The sequence below is a fragment of the Panulirus ornatus genome, chromosome 59 (genome assembly GCF_036320965.1).
Source record: "Panulirus ornatus isolate Po-2019 chromosome 59, ASM3632096v1, whole genome shotgun sequence".
Lineage (NCBI taxonomy): Eukaryota > Metazoa > Arthropoda > Malacostraca > Decapoda > Palinuridae > Panulirus > Panulirus ornatus.
The window spans coordinates 17632320-17658229 of record NC_092282.1 but is presented as its reverse complement, the minus strand read 5'-3'; the positions used below and the strand labels follow the sequence as shown (position 1 = coordinate 17658229).

At 43.4% G+C, this 25910-nt stretch overlaps 1 protein-coding gene across 1 annotated transcript in view; it reads right to left on the bottom strand.

Moving 5' to 3' along the window:
• LOC139767160 (uncharacterized) overlaps nucleotides 1-25910 on the bottom strand; it is a 1522454-nt gene that overhangs the window by 1350943 nt on the left and 145601 nt on the right. Inside the window, 1 exon segment of the mRNA XM_071696189.1 lies at nucleotides 1915-2086. Within this exon segment, the coding sequence (XP_071552290.1) occupies nucleotides 1915-2086 (172 nt within the window).

The following is a 25910-nucleotide window of genomic DNA, read 5'->3' as shown; positions in this document are numbered from 1 at the left end:
CTCCTCCAGCACCTGCTGCAGGAGTGGGTGACTCTCCTGTTGGCGGCGGGAGCGCCTGTTTCTCCAGTAGAGCGGCGGGGTCATGGTGAAGGCCGGGCCGCTGTCCCACATGCCTTGTCCTACCGGGCTGCCTCACCACACATCAGGACACTGCCACACCTCCCAACATTACACTGGTGCCACAGCAACCACGACAGGTGGCTGCACATCAGTAAACACTGCACTCCTGGACAACTGTACCTCTTATGGGTCCTGAATTTACCTCAATACCAAAAGGCTCCATATTTACACATTTCCCCACTGACTCATACGACCTATATATATATACATATACATCGAAAAGAAGAAATCACACGTGAGAAATAATATTAACGCTAAAAATACAATGACAAAACAATAAGACGCAATAACTAGGCGTGGAACTTAGGACCAGAAGGTCACTATCTGTGGTGTCCCAAGCAGGCGGCTTCCGTCACCCACGGTGGACATTCCCAGGATCGTTCCTTCCTCAACAGGTATGCCGGTGTGTGAGTGGGGACTGAGTCCTGGAAAACAGATACTGTACTTCTCCGGAAACCGATTCATAACGACGCCAAGGCTGTCTGAACGTGACACTACATGTCCGGTGTTATCAAACTGTGCACAACATGAACCTTACAACACATGAAGCAGGAATTATACAGAGTTGACCTTTACCACATCAGTTCGCTACGCAACGCGGAATGTCAATAATCTTAAACAACTTTTCACACGGCCACAATCCGGCCGATGTCCTGCTTCACCAAGGAGTCAGTGGGGTCAGTCACCAGCAGCAGCACCTGGCCTCACCAGCACTATCCCCGTCACCAGCAAGCGGCAGGCTGCGCTACAGTCACCACACGGCCACGCACACAACCCATACTCTCAAAACGCTACGTCCTCCAGCCACTCTTGCCTCAATGACGGTACGGGAGTGTGAGGCAAGGGATGTGTCCGGCAGACACGGCACACAGCGCCACTGTGTTGTGTTCCACCTCCAATTACTGTACAGTGCTTAGTGTTGACCACTTGTCACCTCCACCACCCTGGCCCTGCACCACACCGTCCCCACACCCACCATGATCACCCGACATAACCCGTGTACAACGCGCCCCTCCAAGCCAGCCGCTACTAACACTGTATAACAATAAACGATGAATAATCTGCCTTTTAAACGGCGATAAACGTTCACCCCGCCATCACCAAGCCCCGAGGATACAACTCGGCAAACATACCTCCTGGGGCGATAACATCAGACGCGTCAGAAGGGTGAGGATGAGAGGGGGACGCCATGGTGACGTGACCCGTATGTTGCACCGATCCTTATCTCCCGCCAGACGCGTGCGGCGTCCACTCACGCCGATATAACAGTACACGCCACTTGACGCTGCTCATGACCAATATTCACCGCGATATTTTCTATTATCACATCACTGCTTTCCATTCTCTATGTCGTCACTGTGTCCTTACGTCATTTCTCTTCTCATCTTCGTGACCAGCGACCCGTCGCTAAGCTCACCTTAACGACTACTACTTAATGGTTATCAGCGGGACCTGCCATCAGCTTCATTAATCACATAGGGAAATACTGATCTCGTTGCTGAGTACTGAGAGAGTGAGGGAGACTGTACTGTACACAGCAAGATCGGAGGAATCGGATTACTGGAACAGAGAGAGAGAGAGAGAGAGAGAGAGAGAGAGAGAGAGAGAGAGAGAGAGAGAGAGAGAGAGAGAGAGAGAGAGAGAGAGAGAGAGAGAGAGAAAGAGAGAGAGAGAGAGAGAGAGAGAGAGAGAGAGAGAGAGAGAGAGAGAGAGAGAGAGAGAGAGAGAGAGAGAGAGAGTACATAGGAAGATCGGAGGGGGTGTCAAGTTACAGAAACACTAAGGATTGTTTACCTCGAGTCTGTACATCTCTGGGTCGTCCATGTTGTCTGAGGAGGAGTGAGCCAGGTGGGCGACTGACAGTGGTGTGGCTGGGGAGAGGGGGAACAGGTCCCGCCGCACGCGTGGGCCGCCTCCTCCAGGCGTCAGGGAAGGCTTGATGGGTGTGCTCGTGGCGCCGCCAGCTCTGCAACGTAAACAATGACATTCACAACACAACAGGATATGTGATAAGGTCTTCAGGTGTACCTTGATAATGTCCTCCGTCCAGTTACACTATACGACAGAGATATTCTAATCTATAAGTATAAAAACTAAACACACGTCAGATAGGAAGGAAATAACCAAACTAATGGTTTGAGAAATATGAGATTATTACAGACAATGTTTGTGTTCAGACTAGACACAACACGTGATCATACGGAACATAAACCTGGACAGAAGGAAACACCCTTCAGGTTTAGCATACTTCCTGCAACAACTCACATTCATTTCTTTGAATATCTTAAACGGGCGAAGGTTACGAAAAAAATTCCGTATCATAGACTACGAAATCAGAAGGAAAATTATGACATAACTGGTGACTGTGAATATTGGGACTATATTCAAATGAATTTCCTTGAAAAATATTACAGACCCCCGCCCACACATACATATGTACACAAAAACTTAATGATAAATTAGAAATTTATAATGGTCACGACTCGATTATGATGACAGATATGAACATTCAGTATCAAAAAGGAGAGAATCCCTCTCCAGTATCATACTAACCCCTGCCTGAGAGTGCCATGATACTATTTGCTGAGGAACATACTCGTTACCTTATCATATTACACTTAGTTTTAGCTACAGATGAGCACTTCGTTCATGGTATCATGGATGGAGAAAGCCTTGGTACAGATGATCACCAACAAACTATATTCTGAGTTAGCTTTCAAGACGACTTTCAGTGTTGGTCAACACCACAAGTTATGGGAAAATACCTAATTTCACTCAAACACTGTAATAACCTTCGCATTATCCTCCATGAGATTGAGTGGGATGATAGTGGGAATAAAAATTATATGGATGTAACTTGGAACAGATTCACTGAGGCAATCAGGGTAACCAGTAACTAACAGATAGTCCCCAGCGCTGAGCGAGGCAATCGGAGTAACCAGTAACTAACAGACAGTCCCCAGCGATGAGCGAGGCAATCGGAGTAACCAGTAACTAACAGACACTCCCCAGCGCTGAGCCATAATGGTGGAACACGGAAATAAAGGACTGACTCTCGTCCTAGAAAACACAACACAAAAAAGTCAGAGATAATCATTATCACACACTAGTTATATATATATATATATATATATATATATATATATATATATATATATATATATATATATATATATATATATATTTATTTATTTTTTCATTTTGCTTTGTCGATGTCTTCCGCGTTTGCGAGGCAGCGCAAGGAAACAGACGAAAGAAATGGCCCAACCCACCCCCATACACATGTATATACATACACGTCCACACACGCAAATATACATACCTATACATCTCAATGTACACATATATATACACACACAGACACATACATATATACCCATGCACACAATTCACACTGTCTGCCTTTATTCATTCCCATCGCCACCTCGCCACACATGGAATACCATCCCCCTCCCCCCTCATGTGTGCGAGGTAGCGCTAGGAAAAGACAACAAAGGCCCCATTCGTTCACACTCAGTCTCTAGCTGTCATGCAATAATGCCCGAAACCACAGCTCCCTTTCCACATCCAGGCTCCACACAACTTTCCATGGATTACCCCAGACGCTTCACATGCCCTGATTCAGTCCACGGACAGCACGTCAACCCCGGTATACCACATCGATCCAATTCACTCTATTCCTTGCCCGCCTTTCACCCTCCTGCATATTCAGGCCCCGATCACTCAAAATCTTTTTCACTCCATCTTTCCACCTCCAATTTGGTCTCCCACTTCTCGTTCCCTCCACCTCCGACACATATATCCTCTTGGTCAATCTTTCCTCACTCATTCTCTCCATGTGCCCAAACCATTTCAAAACACCCTCTTCTGCTCTCTCAACCACGCTCTTTTTATTTCCACACATCTCTCTTACCCTTACATTACTTACTCGATCAAACCACCTCACACCACACATTGTCTGTCCTCAAACATTTCATTTCCAGCATATCCACCCTCCTGCGCACAACTCTATCCATAGCCCACGCCTCGCAACCATACAGCATTGTTGGATCACTATTCCTTCAAACATACCCATTTTTGCTTTCCGAGATAATGTTCTCGACTTCCAAACATTCTTCAAGGCTCCCAGAATTTTCGCCCCCTCCCCCACCCTATGATTCACTTCCGCTTCCATGGTTCCATCTGCTGCCAGATCCACTCCCAGATATCTAAAACACTTTACTTCCTCCAGTTTTTCTCCATTCAAACTTACCTCCCAACTGACTTGACCCTCAACCCTAATGTACCTAATAACCTTGCTCTTATTCACATTTACTCTTAACTTTCTTCTTTCACACACTTTACCAAACTCAGTATATACATACGTTCACCGTTTCCAGCGTCAGCGAAGAAGCGTCAGGAAATGATAAAGAAATGGCCACATTCGCTCGGGCCCACAATTTAGATATCATGTATAAAGCAACCAAACCATGCTCCATGAACCTTTCCGTGGTCTCCCCAACTGCTTTATATACCAAGGTTCAGCCACTGACAACACGTTGTCCCTTGTTTTCCACATCACTCCAATTCGCTCTATTCCTTGCACGCCTCACACCCTCCTGCATATTCAGGCCCCGAACCTTCACGGCATCTTTCATCCCATCCTTCCACCTCATCCATGGTTTCCCGCTTTTCCTTCTTCCCTTCACTTCAGACATGTATACCCGCTCAGACATCCTCTCCATAAGTCCAAACCATTACAGCTCACCCTCTTCAGCTCTCTCAGACATACTCCTCGTATTACCACAACTCTCCCATATCCTATCTTTTTCTTATTCGATCAACTCTCCTCACACCACGTAGTATCCTTAAACATTTAACTTGCAACACATATGCCCTCTTCTTTACATTTCTGCCTAAGGCCCACGCCGCGCATTCATACAGCACCAACGGGACTATTACACCATCAAACATATATATCCATCTTTGCCCTTAAAGAAAACGTGTTCCTCAATGCGTTCAGGACCTCTGCCCACTCATCCACGCTACGGCTCACTTCAGCTCCTATAATGCCATTCGTTACCCTGTCCAATCCCAGGTATCTTAAACATTCCACTTCCTTTAAAAAAAAGAAAAAAACTACACGTGAGTCAAACACCAACATGATGTGTATATTTCTAAAATAAAACAAAGGAATCCTTAAGTATCATAGTTCTAGTTATGAGAAGCGAAACTCACAGCCCATTCAGTGCATATACGGCAAAGCTCTTGCTTTCTTTTTCTCCGTATATACCACTGAATAGCGGATGACATTATTTGCAACGTACTGACAAACAAGATCAAGACATACGGCCAATATTCAGTAGAATACAAGGAAATAAAACGACACATCCTGATCAGTTTTATCTCTGAACACTAATAGTTTGAAAAAGATTTAATGAACCACTTATTATGGAAGAACATGGTAGATTTGGGAAGGGAAGAGAGCGTGTATACCAGAATTTTGCAAAGACACATGCCTGGAAAGTCCTATAAAGACAGATAGTGTACGAAGCAGTGACAAGTTTACATGTCATACGATAGAATAAATAGGAAAGCTCTATGGGAAGTTGTACAAGGAAAACTTTTGTGTTGCTGGAAGCCTTCACAAAGGAAGTAATGCATGTGTGATGGTAAGTGGTGGGATTAGCGAGTGCGATAAGGTTACTTAAGGTCTGTATGGATGAGGACTTATGTGAGATGACAGCGAGGTGGGATGATTTTGGTGTAATAAAGATGGTGGAGAGATGGAATGAAAGTTGCCACAGCTGCTGCAAGCTGTCGGAAATGTGCTGTTAGCTAAATCAAAGGAAAAGCTGAATAGATGTATATAAGAGGAAGGAGCTGATAGTGAATGTAAATAATATCAAGACTAGTATTTTGAAAGGGATGTGAGATCACAGTATATCAGTTTGTATGGTAATGTTGTGAATGAATGTAGATATTTTACGTGGAGTCATGCACGTAAAAATACTCGGGTGGGCACTGAAAAGCCCTGGTGAATGGGGTAAAATCAAAGCGTAGAATAAAAAAGTTTGTAAGAAGGACTGTGGATGTAGAACCAAATTTCATACAGGTTAGGAGAGATAGAAAATAAAAGCACTATTGATGAGTTACATAGAATTTAAAATGAAGATGTGGGAAGGATATTCTGCGTAAAGATATACGTGAAGGGCATGGATGAAAGTCATATAGCATGGTATGACCAGCGGAACTTATGGCTGATGACCAGTTAGTCAAGCAGATAAAGAGTATGTACAGAAAGAAGATATATGTTGATATATGCAGTAAGATATGTGATAATAGATAGAAATATTGAGGATAACGTTACAGTAATGCCGGCCGATCGGAGGGAGAGAAGCATCTTGTGTATGGAAGTGGTGTGAACGCAGTTGGTTTCACTTGACAGATGAAGTTAGTGTAAAAACAAGAGTAAAACCGTTTGTGTAACTGAGAAGGTCAAGTTTCATTTTAGTACACCAGGTTTGGATTAAGGATGTCTGAATTATTTTCGTATGCTTTGTCAACCGATCCACCGCAGTAAATTGGCTGACTTTGGCCGTAAACAGAGTAGCACCCTCGTTTCCTCCTAATAATTTTCACAATACTACAATTCTAGCCTACAGCAACAAACATGACGGATGTAACCGCATCCCTCATTCTATCCCTGAAACTCCATATACTTAGTAACACAATCTGCTTCCCAAAAGCTGGGGATACTACAAAGATTGCCGCAATTATTTCTCCCCCTCTGAGCAGCTTTTCCATAAATACAGGAGTCGCGCTCATATCTGGGGTTGCTCTTTACTACCTCATTAACTATCCTACGATCACGTCTCTTCAACCATCACTTTCTGTTTGCTCTGAGGCTGCTTTTCTTTTTCTGTTCTACAGGTATCACTTTGGTTACTTATCACTAGAACTGTCTGCGTGCGTCCCACCTTCTAAGACCAGGACCCACGGCAGAAAACTGGCCACTGTGTGGACATCGGCCGTTATCATACCTGCTCCTCTCCTCGTACGTTGAGGCCGTAGAATCCTCCTCCATTTCCACTTTTAACGACAGTCTACAAACACCTTCAGAGCTCATATAATTCTCCCCCTCCTTTTATTTTCTCTATATAACTCGTTACTTTATTTTTTCAACCGACATAACTTCGACTGGCACACGCTTCTGTCAACTACTAAAAAGAAAAGAAAAGAGCGCTGCCGCCACTCATATTTCTTAACTTTTAAAGCACAACCGTGCAACCCCCAAGCACGACGGTACGACCTTTGAACATTACCGAAAGATCCTTAGGTATGAGAGCCAAACTTCTGATTGATCCTTCAGGGTCAGATCAAAATGCTAGGCTATCATACCAACCGACAGGAACATCGTGCTCAAGGAGATAAGAAGGAAACACAACTATTATTTGAGCAAGAATTCATGTTCACTGGCAGACCTGAGCTACTGTTTCTGTCACGAGTGAGTGGCTAGAGAACATCTTTTGTTTATTTTATAATTCATCTGTTCTTCTACTCCCTAACAATACCGCCTCCCACATTGAGGCGAACGGGAAAGCTAAATATAGGTGAGCTGTAGGAAAAATATCCAAGGCAAGCGAGGAAAGTAATTACTGTACTGGATGACCGGCCAGATGGACTCTACCGGGCACGGTAATTACCGGTACAGCTGTGACGTGGACTGTAATTGGTTGGCTGGACAGGTCGCACGCCACACCGATCAACACATAGCTCATTTTACCAAGGGAAAATAAACACAACATTAATGTTGTTGCCATTTCCAGGAAACACCAATTTTATTTCCACTGATGCATCTGAACACTCAAACCAACTGTATTATTAACGGTTATAGTAATGCTATTAATCTGAAACATATAAGGCGTGAAGGGTGGATGGTGGAGGTGGATAAGGTAGCAAACACAGCCACAGACAGCCACCATCCTTGACCATGCTAGGCCGAGCCCACAGCGCCGGGGGGTTATAACACTACCATCAGCACCTGCTGGGTCACGCCAACCCACACAATACACGAGCCAGCCAACCGTCACAAGACCAACCCCGTGGATCAGTAGCCGTGAGGTAATTCATTCTCTCGTTACATCATCTCGTAATGTTCTACATCATAGATCTGACCGTAAAGTTGGATGGTAATTATACCCATACCATTAAGATTTAATTGCAGACGATGTTTAATGATATTCCTCAGCAGAAAAATTATCACAAGCTTATGAGGGATCAGCGGACGTCCCAGCCATGTACACAGACCCTCGCCCACAGACAAAGACATCAGCCATACATTCAACCCGACTCCCTTAGGTTTATTAGTTTATCATACACGAAGGGTAGGCTGGAGGTGCCGCTGTCTTCACCTCGCTCCATTAAATATGGCCACGGTCACGTCAATATCACAGGTAACAGTGACAAACTTCTCCAAGACTTGCCACCCCACCAGCCGCCCGCCTGACTAACTCGCTGGTCACGCAACAAACACCACACAATTAGCCAGCAACCAATCGTTCGTGAGCACGCTAGGATCATGTCCGGAAACAGTTATACTGTATTTGTTTACTGCCAAAATAATTCCCTCCCAGCCATGTATGGGCACAAACGCAACACCCCCTGACTAAATCTATAATCATATGATTAACACACGTTATATGTACGTACACTGTGCTGTTCAAGACATCATGACATTCGATGGGTGCAAAAGAAACCGCTGTCCCTCAGTCCCTAGTGGTACTTTGCGAAAGAGGGAAACCCAGTCAGAGTACATACGTATTTCTTTCCCTGTCACAGTATATACGTATTTCTTTCACATCTTCCGTGGTTTCCCGCGTCAAAACGAAGAAATGGTCAGGTTCGCTCATAGCCCTTCTCTTGCTTCCATGTACAATGCACCGAAACCAAAACCCCACAAACCTTTCTGTGGTTTTCCCTGACTGCTTCATATGCCTTGTTCAGCCCACTAAAATCACATGACCCCCTGTATACCACATCAATTCAATTCACTGTATCCCGTGCACACCTCACACCCTCTTGCATGTTCAGACCCCGTACACTCAAAAAGTCTTCAACCCTACCATTCACTTTCTCTAGATCCTTGAATACGTTCTATAGAACAAACACAAGACTTCGCATAAGAATGGCTGCATCACCATATCATCAGACGGATCTGAGTATAGTCTCCTCGAGGACCTGTTCGTTCCAAGAGAGACCAACACTTTCCTGCTCCTGCGTAAAGTGAAGCCTTGAGTCGGAAGGAACTTCATATATGAATATTGGGATTGTATGATGATGATGATAATAATGGTGACTGAGTTTGGTAAAGTGTGTGAAAGAAGAAAGTTAAGAGTAAATGTGAATAAGAGCAAGGTTATTAGGTACAGTAGGGTTGAGGGTCAAGTCAATTGGGAGGTGAGTTTGAATGGAGAAAAACTGGGGGAAGTGAAGTGTTTTAGATATCTGGGAGTGGATCTGGCAGCGGATGGAACCATGGAAGCGGAAGTGGATCATAGGGTGGGGGAGGGGGCGAAAATTCTGGGAGACTTGAAGAATGTGTGGAAGTCGAGAACATTGTCTCGGAAAGCAAAAATGGGTATGTTTGAAGGAATAGTGGTTCCAACAATGTTGTATGGTTGCGAGGCGTGGGCTATGGATAGAGCTGTGCGCAGGAGGATGGATGTGCTGGAAATGAGATGTTTGAGGACAATGTGTGGTGTGAGGTGGTTTGATCGAGTAAGTAACGTAAGGGTAAGAGAGATGTGTGGAAATAAAAAGAGCTTGGTTGAGAGAGCAGAAGAGGGTGTTTTGAAATGGTTTGGGCACATGGAGAGAATGAGTGAGGAAAGTTTGACCAAGAGGATATATGTGTCGGAGGTGGAGGGAACGAGGAGAAGAGGGAGACCAAATTGGAGGTGGAAAGATGGAGTGAAAAAGATTTTGTGTGATCGGGGCCTGAACATGCAGGAGGGTGAAAGGAGGGCAAGGAATAGAGTGAATTGGAGCGATGTGGTATACCGGGGTTGACGTGCTGTCAGTGGATTGAATCACGGCATATGAAGCGTCTGGGGTAAACCATGGAAAGCTGTGTAGGTATGTATATTTGCGTGTGTGGACGTATGTATATACATGTGTATGGGGGTGGGTTGGGCCATTTCTTTCGTCTGTTTCCTTGCGCTACCTCGCAAACGCGGGAGACAGCGAAAAAAAAAAATAATAATAATAATAATAATAATAATAACGATAATAATAATAATTAATAATAATAATAATAATGTGTACGAGTAGGAAGAGAGGAAAGTGATTGGTTTCCATTGAATGTCGCCTTGCGGAAGGGGTGCGTGATGTCTCCATGGTTGTTTAATTTGTTTATGGATGGGGCGGTTGGGGAGGGGAATGCAAGAGTTTTGGAGAGATCTGTTGTGGATGAGAGGGCTTAGGAAGTGAATCAGTTGTTGTTCGCTGATGATACAGCGCTGGTGGCTGATTCGGGTGAGAAACTGCGGAAGCTGGTGACTGAGTTAGGTAAAGTGTGTGAAAGAAGAAAGTTTAGAGAAAATGTGAATAAGAGCAAGGTTATTAGGTTCAGTAGGGTTGAGGGACAAGTTAACTGGGAGGTAAGTTTGAATGGAGAAAAACTGGAGGAAGTGAAGTGTTTTAGATATCTGGGAGTGGACTTAGCAGCGGATGGAACCATGGAAGCGGAAGTGAGTCACACGGTGGGGGAGGGGGCGAAGGTTCTGGAGGCGTTGAAGAATGTGTGAAAGGCAAGAACGTTATCTCGAGAGCAAAAATGGTTATGTTTGAAGGAATAATGGTTCCAACAATGTTATATGGTTGTGAGGCGTGGGCTATAGATAGGGCTGTGCGGAGGAGGGTGGATATGTTGGAAATGAAACGTATGAGGACAATATGTGGTGTGAGGTGGTTTGATCGAGTAAGTAATGAAAGGGTAAGAGAGATGTGTGGTAATGAAGATAGTGTGGTTAAGAGAGCAGAAAAGGGTGTGTTTAAATGGTTTGGACACATGGAGAGAATGAGTGAGGAAAGATTGACAAAGAGATATATGTGTCAGAGGTGGAGGGAAGAAGCGGGATACCAAATTGGAGGTGGAGGATGGAGAGAAAAAGATTTTGAGCGATCGGGGCTTGAACATACGGGAGGGTGAAAGACGTGCAAGGAATAGAGTACACTTGAACGATGAGGTATACCGGGGCCGACGTGCTGTCAGTGGCATTGAACCAGGGAATGTGAAGCGTCTGGGGTAAATCATGGAAAGGTTTGTGGGGCCTGGATGTGGAAGGAAGCTGTGGTTTCGGTGCACTGCACATGACAGCTAGAGACTGAGTATGATGTGGCCTTGGGCCTTTTCTGTTTCCTGGGAGGAGAGCTACCATCGTGGGGGGCGAGAATGGATTGCAGGAGCGAGTATGATTGCGACGGAGTATATGTATGAATGAATGCGTGAAATATATGACTGTAGTGTGCTATGTGGTTTATATATAATGTATGATGGGTGGGATTGGAATGTCTCGTTGCGTAGTGGGCGTTATGTATGCAGGTGACGTGGGTGTTGGCAATCATAATGATTGTTCAATAAAAACACCATTGGAACTAATAATTAATAAATAAATGAATAAAATAATTAATATAATATAATAAAAAATAATAATAATAATAATAATAATAATAATAATGAATAATAATAATAATAATAATAATAATAAATAATAATAATAATAATTATTTATAATTTTATTAATAATAATATATATATATTGCAAGTAATCAGAACAGTAAACTACAGAAGAATGGCCAATACGCTATACTGCTTTTCATCAAATCTTACACAGAAAAACAATTTTACATATCTTAGTTTCCTGGCTTACGCGGGTGTGTGGTGTATACAATCAACCTGTACAGACACGTAAGACAAATCGACCTCAATCCTCTACAACTTTCCAATTTACGCACCCGTGCAACTTCCCTCATAACATCCAATATATTTATCATCACTTTCCACTGCCATTTACTCCACCCGTGTTACCTAAGATCACAGGAAGGACCATCAGGTCAATCCCTCACCAACTCTGTGTCAATGAAACCATTCAAACACGAACCATTTCAATTCGAACTAACGCATTTTTTATTCCGCATTCCTTCTTACCTTACCGACTGTGATCATTAGAACCGTCAGATCATGACCTTCCCAAACCTCCGAGTACCACACATACGCTCCATACTCACCTCACATATAGTCTGAAGCCTGCCAGGAGCCGTATCGAAAAATTTTGGAATCACTTATTCTTTAACATACATTGATTAATGCCAACCAGAAAAAATAATAAACTAATATAAAAAACTTAGGAGAAAAACTGGAGGAAGTAAAGTGTTTTAGATATCTGGGAGCGGATCTGGCAGCGGATGGAACCATGGAAGCGGAAGTGAATCATAGGGTGGGGGAGGGGGCGAAAATCCTGGGAGCCTTGAAGAATGTTTGGAAGTCGAGAACATTATCTCGGAAAGCAAAAATGGGTATGTTTGAAGGAATAGTGGTTCCAACAATGTTGTATGGTTGCGAGGAGTGGGCTATGGGTAGAGTTGTGCGCAGGAGGGTGGATGTGCTGGAAATGAGATGTTTGAGGATAATGTGTGGTGTGAGGTGGTTTGATCGAGTAAGTAATAATAGGGTAAGAGAGATGTGTGGAAATAAAAAGAGCGTGGTTGAGAGAGCAGAAGAGGGTGTTTTGAAATGGTTTGGGCACATGGAGAGAATGAGTGAGGAAAGATTGACCAAGAGGATATATGTGTCGGAGGTGGAGGGAACGAGGAGAAGTGGGAGACCAAATTGGAGGTAGAAAGATGGAGTGAAAAAGATTTTGAGTGATCGGGGCCTGAACATGCAGGAGGGTGAAAGGCCGGCAAGGAATAGAGTGAATTGGATCGATGTGGTATACCGGGGTTGACGTGCTGTCAGTGGATTGAATCAGGGCATGTGAAGCGTCTGGGGTACACCATGGAAAGTTGTGTGGGGCCTGGATGTGGAAAGGGAGCTGGGTTTCGGGCATTATTGCATGACAGCTAGAGACTGAGTGTGAACGAATGGGGCCTTTGTTGTCTTTTCCTAGCGCTACCTCGCACACATGAGGGGGGAGGGGGATGGTATTCCATGTGTGGCGAGGTGGCGATGGGAATGAATAAAGGCAGACAGTGTGAATTGTGTGCATGGGTATATATGTATGTGTCTGTGTGCGTATATATATGTGTACATGAGATGTATAGGTATGTATATTTGCGTGTGTGGACGTGTATGTATATACATGTGTATGGGGGTGGGTTGGGCCATTTCTTTCGTCTGTTTCCTTGCGCTACCTCGCCAACGCGGGAGACAGCGACAAAGAAAAAAAAAAAAAGAAAAAAAATAACAATAATAATAATAATAATAATAATAATAATAATAATACTAATAATAATAATAATAATAATACAATAATAATAATGATAATAATAATAATAATAATAATAATAATAATAATAATAATAATAATAATAATAATACAATAATAATAATAATAATAATAATAATAATAATAATAATAATAATAATAATAATAATAACAATAATAATAATACAACAATAATAATAATAATAATAATAATAATAATAATAATAATAATAATGAAAATAATAATAATAATAATAATAATAATAATAATAATAATAATAATAATAACAATAATAATAATACAACAATAATAATAATAATAATAATAATAATAATAATAATGAAAATAATAATAATAATAATAATAATAATAATAATAATAATAATAATAATAATAATAATAGTAATACAGTAATCTTATCATAGTGGACGTAGCGAGTACGTGTTTGTATCTTGCTTTGTCATCAAAGCTTAAGAAGATGAAAACCAGATTTTACAGGTATCTTTGAGTACCGGCCTTGTAGGGAGGGTGGGTGTAGGTGTGTCCAAGATGAACCTGTTGTACTAGACACAATCAAGAAGAAAATTACTGGACTCAAGTCTACTAACAGAACTTTACAAAGTTTACGGAGGCCGTGAACTTCGTTCTCATAACTGTCCAAGAATGATCATCACTTTCCATCGTCCCACTTACAGTGCACCGGCAGGATGTTACTCTGAAGAGTCACAAGGAAAGGGACCACAGTACAACCCTCACACAACAGCTGGTGGTGGACAATATGATCCTCAAACACTGCAGGAACCATTACAAATCACGAATAACAGATGTTCTCATCAGGGCATTCTCTTCCTTATCCAGTAACCGAACGGGTGGATCAGGTTAGAACCGTGAGATTATTTGGCCCCTCCAACCGTCAGAGTACCACAGATACGGCTCCAGGTAGCTCACCTCACATATGAGGTCTGAATACCTGCCAGGGGCCGTAGGCAGAAAAATTCCTAAATTTCTCTTTTATTTTTATGCTTAGCTGAGCAAGTGACTTAAGTGCCACGCAGAAAAGGACTAAGCACGATGCTTAGCAAAACTTAAGCATAAGATTTAAGAAGCATGAAATGCAGTTTGGGTCAAAATATTTGTCGTCTGCTAAGCAAATAGTTAAGCGTAGGGCAGCTTTCAGAAACATGCTTAGCAAAATTCTTAAAGTTAAGTAAAATTCTTTGGGGTTAAGCATACTTAAGCATTCTAAGAAGTTTTCTGCATACGGCCCGTGCATCCTTCCGTCTACCATCAGCACATCACGAAGTGTACAGCAACTGTCTCCTGGACTTACTATTCCCCGTCTTTGTGTACATAATACTGAAGGTGTCCGAGATTTTGTCAAATTCAATTGTGTTATTCTGATGATGCTCTATGGAGGGCGAAAGTTAACTAGTGTAATTACTGAAAATACAGTGATAAGGACAACTGGGAATTTTCCAGCTCTCGGAGGGGCAACGAACTAGCGCTTGTAAATTAGAAGAAGCGAAGAAGAAACTCATTAATGCTAATTATATCTTTGTCTTTCATGAAACATGTCTGATGGAAAATATTCTGCCTACGTAAACTAATACATATAAAGTTCCAGTCGTTAGAATTTGCCGGAGAATAAAAAAGGTACATTTGCTAAACAAAACTTTATACAAACAATAGTCTAATCATAACACAAGAGAAATCTCTTCCAATCAACTGTATCAGACGTGGAGACGTGGTGAGGTAACGTGCGTGTGTGTCGTGGTGAGGGAAGCCTGGAGGACCGGGCGGGGGTGGGGTCATCTTCTTCAGGCCACCCCAGGACCCACACAATCAATCCCTTGCACTCCCTCATCATGACGTCCTCTCTACAAAATCATGCCTCCGCTGGTAGCCTTAACCTCTGGATCACTATAGTACGACCCTTAAGCACGGCGGTGCGACCCTTGATAACGAAGGCACGACCTCTGACTCACCCTTATGGGTCTGGTCAAACGTCACGTGACACCGTTATACACAAAGGTCGCACGGTCGTGATGCGGTAACCTGCAACGATGGTCTCCACGCTCTGGTATCATCTCAGAAAAGGTTAGGAAACTGAGAGAAATATGCTTATTTATTTGTCTCGGGGAAGCGGGGTGGGGGGTGGGTGGGGGATGTGAGCAGATGATGTGCTAAAAAGATGAACCAGTAGAGGTATAGATGGTAGGAAGGGGGGGGGGGGTGTAGACAAGTGGTCTAACACGATACTTTGGTTGTAACGTTACGTGGCCCAGGAGCTGGCCAGAACCCAGCCATCTTGTTGAGTAGCAAAAAGTAATTCTCTGTTTCAGTAACTGACCGCAATCTTTACCAGACTGAACCGACAATAAACAGATCTCGATTTTATTTTCATATATATACGACCAACCCGACAATGTGTGCGCCACCTGACCTGCCGCGCCGGCAACACACCTCATCTAATGACGTAACCAAACTCTGCCAACCATTGGTGAATACCGGGTGAAGTCTTCACGGGTCTCCACCCTCACAGCCCGAGCTGGGCCTAGGTTGTTGGACTGGGTCTTTGTTCGACCTGCTGTTGGAAGCAGCATCCCACAAGAGCACTTAGCCCCACAGCTTGGCAGGATGTGATCAACTTTTTAAGTCCCTGTTCAGTTCACTCTCAAACTTCTCTAGTGTACATCCCACGCTGTTCCTCGTGATACTCGGTAGGGTGTTGAAGTCCTGCTCCCTGGATTATTGTGTCCTCTCTCTCATGCATATCGTACCACTGGATTTTCCATGCCTGTCGTGCCAGGAGGATGTTATTTCCGAATGTAAGTTGGGAACGATGCCTTCTAGGGTTTCCCGGATACAGATGATGATATACGTCTCCCGTCAGCGCTCCAGGCAGTAGAGCCTCAGAGACTTCACTCGTTCCCAGTAATTCGGCCTTTAATATCAAGCTCGTTAAAATGACGTCCCTATACCTTGCATCATGCACTCCTTCACACTGCACCTTTGGTCTGCTTGCTTTACTACTGGTGGAAGGTTTGGTATATTTCCTGTACAATCAAAAGGCTTAATCATAAACCTAGTCCATCAGTCTTCAGCGGAGGCTTTGGACTGTAAGCAGCGACCGCGTGGCAGTTAGCTTACGTCAAGGCCAAAACAGCAGGATGGGACAGGCAGAGGGAACTGTGTGCATGGGTACCTTACGCAGCACACACAGACGTAAGCTGCTCCTTACCTGGCTAGATCTGGAAATGGTAAGTAAAGCATTACTGGCACTGGCGATGAACCAGACCTCCAGCATACTACATAGCATAAAAATCAACAGGTTTCATCTCTGTAGCGCTGGCAAATCACCAATCACGACTGGACAGACTCAAAGAGAATTCTAAGGAACGAAACCCCAATTTCAGTGGGTGACCTTGATCTCCGACCTGATGACCCTAAAATCAATAGAGATCATCCTCTTTGTACTGGGAGCTCAGCCACCAAGCTTCGGTCGAGTCTATAAGGGGGAAACAATTCATCATGGAGCAAACAGGAGGGTGGAGAGGATAGAAAGACTGCACTGTATCCGTGCAAGGAACATAGCTTTAACAGATTCCATGACAGTTGTAGAATATTCTCTGCCACGTGAGGATGACCCGGACTCTTGATCAACAAAGCCTTCAGGTCAAGAGGGTTCCCCCAGCAGCAGCAGCAGCAGCAGCAGCAGGTGTGGACCCAACCCGCCGCCAGGAACCACTGCTCTCGGCCGCATAACAAAAAGTGAATTTCTGTTTAATGAATCAATGACCTTGACCTTGGCACTCATGGCCCACACATACACGCACCCGCAATGTTTCTCTTTGTCGTATATTACAGTTCTAGTTACTTACCAGAAACGATTACAGACGTGCGTATGAACCAACAGATGGTACAGTCCTGAACCAGTAATAAACACAACAAGGTTTGCTAGAATCCATCAATGACAACTTAATTATAAAGATGTCAAGTGAGATTACATGTATAGCAGCAGTATATCTGACCTTCGAACCCTAAATGTTCACCTTCCGCACATGAAGAGCTTGCCGTCCAACTTTCACTAAGGTACATGGATTCAAATTCCAGCTGTAACATCCACACTTTCCTCGCTACTGACAGGACGTACGAACCAGGTATAAAGCCATACATCATCATCGCAATACACTTTACAATTTCCTCATAAAATCTCGCTTGGTCCACGAGAGAGAGAGAGAGAGAGAGAGAGAGAGAGAGAGAGAGAGAGAGAGAGAGAGAGAGAGAGAGAGAGAGAGAGAGAGAGAGAGAGAGAGAGAGAGAGAGAGAGAGAGAGAGAGAGAGAGAGAGAGAACCTTCTGCAAGGGTGCATACAACGCTCACTTTACTTGTCTATTACCTACGTCATCAACTGATCAATATTGCCAGAACTATATTCACTGAAAGCGGGGGTCAGTCCTCCCTCATCCGTGCATGTCAACTAATTATAATTATCTCTCGCTCTACAACACCGGAAAATTGGTTGTAGCAACATATTTGTCATTACAACGGTACATACTGTTGTAAAAAACGTATCATACCTGTGTGCATGTAACATTTAACAGAGAAACAGGAAATACCACAACTGGAGTCACAGTGTTGTTCAGGTCATCATACACATCTTCAGAGCAAACGTTTCTCCACAGGCAGTGGTCACCGCAAGTCACATCCCACTCCACCAAAACCTTCGACGTGATTAACTAAAACACGTAATGTAACACAACCATCAACCCTGAGCTGAGGGAAAGTCTCCCTCCATTGTGTGCACACCTCCTCAGTGACGTTCGTCTGTACACTTACTAGGGGCTATCTCCGTCTTCCAGTCTCTCACCTGTGGCGGCCCACTGGGCAAAAACATGGAACCCTTGTGCTTCCTTATCATTGTAAGCGATGCTCGATGGAAGCACGCAGACGACTCTACCACTGGTGACAGTGACGAGACCTCTCCACTCCACATCCTTCTGGAACACGCTTTACAACCTCCTCCACTGGAACACCGCCAATCCACGTAACATGGAGGAAACCAAGACCATAGTTATGCACAGTAGTCTCGTCCACCCAGCCGTCACTAGGCCCCAGCCCTCTCCTGGTCATTCAATCAGCCAAGCTTGTCAGTGTCACTCTCGACCATTACACTCAGCTGGAAGGAACATATCAGCACCATCATCAATCAAACCTTCCACCACCTGTCACCTCCACGTACCCAGTAAACTCGGGGATTGTTGGACTCCATTTGACTACACTCAGTAAAATCTACATAACTTTCATTGTTCCCAAATTCAACCATGGTCCCCCGCCTGCTCTGCCTCCCTCTCCACTATATAAAACGGTTACAAGAAAAGGCTCAGAAAATGGCATATATAACCATCGTCGATCATTCATGAACCACCTATTAAGAGGAGCCAAACACAATGGTCCTGCCAACCGTCTCCTACCATGACTCGGACCTCACCTGAAATCACCATCCTCGACACTGTCTCCTCCTGGCACCTTCAGGCTGCAGCTGGGCACCACAACCGCATCGAGCTGGTACCGTCAGTTACCAGAACAGCTTCATCCCAACACTGTGAACATCCTTAACATCTTCAATGTTTGTATCAAGACTGTGTGCTGGACCTCCCCTTCCCCTGTTACAGCCCCGGTGACTGTATGTGCATATTTTCCCTCTGCCTCTAGCTGGCACTTACATTCAATCAGCCGTTACTGACTATCATCATTACAGGCGTTGTGTGAGGGTGCAGGAAGGCTGGTCAGCCAGCGTATTACGAGGCAGGCTTGTCGTAGTATTACTCGACACGGAAGCCTTCCCCGTCTGTACTGCTGCTGCTGCTGCTGTGTGTGTGTGTGTGTGTGTGTGTGTGTGTGTGTGTGTGTGTGTGTGTGTGTGTGTGTGTGTAATCATGTGTTCTGCGCCGGGAGGGAGTTTCACACTCATGGGGCCCCATCTACTTAACTTTGTGTACTGTCGTACAGCTTTTTTAAACTCACGTGCGTATGTTGTCCACATTCACAACTTCACTATCCGTTTTATTCCATCAATCAACGAATATCATAAACATAATATTTGTTGGTCTTTTATAACATGTCTCTTGCCTAATGTCATGTTATTTAAGAGAAAGTATTTTCCATTCTTCCATGCCTGTCGTGCCAGCAGGAAGTTATTTCTGAGTCCTTTCTGGAGGGTCAAGTTTTCTAGGATTTTTCAGGTAGCTCCCGTAGGAGCTTCAGGGAGTTTAGCCTCAGCGGTTTCAGCCGTTCCAAGTAATTTTCTTCCTACATCACGATAATGTAGCTCGTGAAAGATCTATGAACACGAATTCTGCTGTTTCGCCTGCCTTGAAAGTCCGCAGGATTCATCCCACCATCCTTCTGGAGAAAGCAGCTATTGTTTGGTGTGTTTGTTGAAGGTTAGATCATTAGGACATTATCATTCCGAGGTTTTCACATCATTCTTTTGTTTTACGACTGTGTCTGTGTCCACCTGATATTCTGCATTTCTATCTTTTTTATTTTTCATTTTCCTCGTACCAGAAGGGTTCAAATATATCTCCACTGACAAGTATGTTGCTCTCGGTAACCCATTGGAAGACTTCACTTGCCTTTTTGTAGCTTTTCAGCGTTCTTTACTGATGTGATTTTCATGTTCTGGTGTCATTTGTAAAAGGTTGATATGAAACTGTGATTCGTGTTCTCGTATATGTCAGATCAAATGAGGAGAAACTGAAGGGGTGCAAGTACAGTTCCTTGGGAAATTGAGATTTTTACTGTGGAGGCACTGGAAATGGCCTGGTCTACAACCTGTTATGACCTGTAAATTAAAAGTTGTATTTTTTCCTTTTATTCACATTTTACGTATTTTATGTGCTATGACACCATGACCAACTGTTTGCTCTCCAGAGCCTCAACATATTCTCTACAGGTCAACAAGCAAACGAGAGAAGGAAGATATTTCAATCGAGAAATCACGTTATCCTGGGTTATGTACATTGTCCAGTTCTATGAATTCAGTCAGTTTGCTTCTTGATGTGTCATGTCAGTCACTGTTAGTCGACAGTTTTCTGGGATCGCTTTGCCTCCATTTTCGTGGAGTTGAGCGATGTGTCAGTTTTCAAAGTGTCAGCGATGATGCTGGGGGGATACCTAGTACTCGTACGAAACTTTTTTTTTTCTTTTTTAAGATCGAGTTCCATAAGTCCGGTCCTGGGGCATACTGCACGTGCATGCTCTTAATGGCCCTCTCGAAATTCTGTGAACTGGTGACATCTGCTTTGTGAGGAATTTCAGAGTTCAGTTGTAAGGGTATCTATCATATACAGTCCAACTTCTCCACATGATCTAATCCTGTTATATCTGCACAGGTTGTAGTATGGGATCCAGACTTCACTCTTCATATGGTCTGTAGTGTAAGTTTTAGTTAAGGCCACAAATACTATTCTGACTCGTTCAACAAGCTACTTATAAAGTAGATCTTATTAGTTCTGAGGGAGCTGCGTCCCTGCATGTTGACATATGACTTGTCCCAGTTTGGTTTGGGGGGTTAATGTGCTCTGGTCTGCTGAACCTGGCAGAGTGCTGTCAGTTCCTTATCAGTTGTAGAGGGAGATCAGAGTCATATCTTCCACTGGCATTTCTGTCCTGCTCCAATTTGTCTCTGTGTCTGTGTCTGAAAAGGGCTTGGTTTGTGACATGCAGGAGGGACATGTCTCACTGTCACTGATACATGGTGGTCCCGCAGTACTCGTTCAGACACCACCTAAACTCTTAGAGATGATATCTAGTTGTGGCAAGTAGAATGTGCAACCTTCTCCGAACAGCATGTACCTTACTCAAAGCATGTCCAACATTATCTGGCGTTTGCATCCACCCTAGTGTGATGTGCCAGTCCTGCTATACGTCAGTGCATGATACCTGAGCCATCACACCTCACATGACCTTCGTTGCAGGTCTGAACCTCCGAGTAGGATGACTGAACCTCAACACCTCACATGACCAACACTACACCAAAGGTGTGAAACCCTCCCGGGATAGCCTGTCATCCTGTCATCTGTGAACGTCACGCCAGCTCAGGAGAGAACACCTCAACCCCTGTGAGTCCTGAGAACCTCTCATACCATCACCTATGAAGATCCCTCACCTGTGAACCTCTCATACCATCAACTATGAAGATCCCTCACCTGTGAACCTCTCATACCATCACCTATGAAGATCCCTCACCTGTGAACCACTCATACCATCAACTATGAAGATCCCTCACCTGTGAACCTCTCATATCATCACCTATGAAGATCCCTCACCTGTGAACCTCTCATACCATCAACTATGAAGATCCCTCACCTATGAACCTCTCATACCATCACCTATGAAGATCCCTCACCTGTGAACCTCTCATACCATCAACTATGAAGATCCCTCACCTGTGAACCTCTCATACCATCACCTATGAAGATCCCTCACCTGTGAACCTTGTATATATTTGTTACCTCTCAGTTCTACACGTCAGTCCCTTACGTTGCAAACTATATTCTCTAACTGCGTTTCTGAAATCATCAAGTTGCTGCCCTACTTAAGTGTGCAAACTAGCGACCTAAGTCGATCGGAATCCAGTATCTCGTAGATGCTCACGAACGAGGATAAGAATACTTTTGTGTTTGTAAATAAATGTGATAACTGTGGCCGGGTGAAGAACCAGATGATTTTTGAACATGGTGAGGCACAGCAGAGTGTCGTAGTGGCACTGGATGATCATGTTGAACACGACAATGCGACCGTCAGGTATGATGAAGGAGCCTTGGATGGAATCAGCTCAAGAGCCAGGTCATTACGTCCTATGGTGGCATCGCACAGCACTTGTGGGTCAGCAGCTGGGGCTCCCACCTGGCGTTCTCTGGGTTATCAGTTCACACAGCCATCCATCACGGGAACCCGGAAAAACAGGTGCTCTCTGCTTCTTATTAATTATATGATTACATTCAAGCAACCAAACCCAGAGGGCGGACGGGGTTATGACACAACCTGGACTTACTTAGGTAAACAGGTGATCATGACACTACGGGGGATTATCATTACGATGGTTCGTGACCCATAATGACACACATATGCTTCATAACCTGTGATAATGTTCTCTTTCTGCTGGCATTACGCACCGGTCAATACTCCTATGATGGTCACCAGTGATGATACTTACTATGGTTACTTCAGTTGATACTGACCATGTTGGGTACTACTGGCGATGCTGAAAATTTTGGTTATTACTTGTGATACTCACCATGTTGGGTACTCTGGTGATACTGACCATGTAGGTACTACTGAGTGATACTGACCATGTTGGTACTACTGGTGATACTGACCATGTTGGGTACTACTGGTGATACTGACCAGTTGGTTATATGATGATACGACCATGTTTATTACTGGTGATACTGACCATGTTGGGTACTACTGGTGATACTGACCATGTTGGGTACTACTGGTGATACTGACCATGTTGATTATTCCTCCGATACTGACCATGTTGGGTACTACTGGTGATACTGACCATGTTGGTTATTACTAGTGATACTGACCATGTTGGGTACTACTGGTGATACTGACCATGTTGGGTACTACTGGTGATACTGACCATGTTGGGTACTACTGGTGATACTGTCCATGTTGGTAACTACTGTTGATACTGACCATGTTGATTACTACTGGTGATACTTACCATGTAGGTTACCACTGGTGATACTTACCATGTTTATTACCACTGGTGATATTGACCATGTTGGTTGCCAATGGTAATTTTGACCATGTTGGTTACCACGGGTGATACTTACCATGTTGGCTACCATACTTACCATGTTGGTTGCCACTGGTGATACTGACCATGTTGGTTACCACTGGTGATACTGACCATGTTGGTTACTACTACTGACACTGTCCATGTTGGTGACTATTGGTGATAATGTCCATATTGGCTACAAGTCATACTGTCCATGTTGGTTACTACTAGTGACACTGTTTATGTTGGTTACTACTAGTGACACTGTTCATATTGGTTATTATTGGTGACACTATTCATGTTGGTTACTACTGGTGACACTGTCCATGTTGGTTACTACTGGTGACATTGTCCAAGTTGGTTACTACTAGTGGCACTGTCCATGTTGGTGACTACTGGTGACACTCTCCACGAGGGTTACTACTACTGACATTGTCCAAGTTGGTTACTACTAGTGGCACTGTCCATGTTGGTGACTACTGGTGACACTGTCCATGTTGGTGACTACTGGTGACACTCTCCACGAAGGTTATTAATAGTGACATTGTCCATAATGGTTACTGCAGATGACACTGTCCATTATGGTTACCAATGATGACAATATCCCATGTTGGTCAAAACTTGTGACACTGTCCATAATGACTGTCAACTGGTTACCTGTCTATGCTGCTTATTTACTGGTGACGAACCATGTTAAACATTCACTGGTGACACTGTCCATGTTGGACTTGCCATGTTGCACATTCAGTGGTGACATTGTCCATGATGACACCGTTCATGCTGAACATTCATTAGTGACTTCCTCCATCTTGACATTAAGAAAGTGACAGTTAATGCTGAACAATCATGAGTGACAATATCCATGTGGGACATTATAGGGCACACTTCTCAAAATTCAACATTCACTGCCGAAACTGTCAATATTGTACATTCACCGTTGTCACTGTCCACATTCATAAGCAACAGTCCATTGTGAACATTCACTGGTTACACCGCCCGTGATGGTTATACCCTAATGAGACTGTTCATGTTGGTTATCAGGCAGTGGCATTGGACACAATGGTTATCAAATAATGATACTGTCCATGTGATCCATTCAGTTGTGGTACCATGTATGTTGTATTTACTAATGACAATGTTCACGTTTGGTTATCCATTAACGATGGTGACATTATAAGATGGTTATTCACTGGTGACACTGTCCATGTTGGTTATTCACTAATGACACTGTCCATATTGGTTATTCACTAATGACACTGTCCATATTGGTTATTCACTAATGACACTGTCCATATTGGTTAATCACTTGACACTATATTGTTGGTTATTCATTGATGACACTGTCCATGTTGGTTATTCACTAATGATACTCTCCATGTTGCTTATTCACTAATGACGCTGTCCATGTTGGTTATTCACTAATGACACTGTCCATGTTGGTTATCCACTAATGACACTGTCCATGTTGGTTATCCACTAATGACACTATATTGTTGGTTATTCATTGGTGACACTGTCCATGTTGGTTATTCACTAATGATACTGTTCATGTTGGTTATTCACTAATGACACTGTCCATGTTGGTTATTCACTAATGACACAGTTCATGTTGGTTATTCTAATGACACTGTTCATGCTGGTTATTCACTAATGACACTGTTCATGTTGGTTATTCACTAATGACACTGTCCATGTTGGTTATTCACTTTTGACACTATATTGCTGGTTATTCGTTGGTGACACTGTCCATGCTGGTTATTCACTAATGACACTGTCCATGCTGGTTATTCACTTCTGACACTATATTGTTGGTTATTCACTGGTGACATTGTCCATGTTGGTTATTCACTAATGATACTGTTCACGTTGGTTATTCACTAATGACACTGTTCATGTTGGTTATTCACTAATGACACTGTTCATGCTGGTTATTCACTAATGACACTGTCCATGTTGGTTATTCACTAATGACACTGTCCATGCTGGTTATTCACTTCTGACACTATATTGTTCGTTATTCATTAGTGACACTGTCCATGCTGGTTATTCACTAATGACTCTGTCCATGCTGGTTATTCACTAATGACAATGTTCATGTTGGTTATTCACTAATGATTCTGTTCATGTTGGTTATTCACTAATGACACTGTTCATACTGGTTATTCACTAATGATACTGTTCATGTTGGTTATTCACTAATGACACTTCATGCTGGTTATTCACTTATGACACTGTTCATGCTTGTTATTCACTAATGATACTGTTCATTTTGGTTATTCACTAATGACACTGCTCATGTTGGTTATTCACTAATGATACTGTTCATGTTGGTTATTCACTAATGATACTGTTCATGTTGGTTATTCACTAATGACACTGTTCATGTTGGTTATACACTAATGATACTGCTCATGTTGGTTATTCACTAATGATACTGTTCATGTTGGTTATTCACTAATGATACTGTTCATGTTGGTTATTCACTAATGACACTGTTCATGTTGGTTATTCACTTATAACA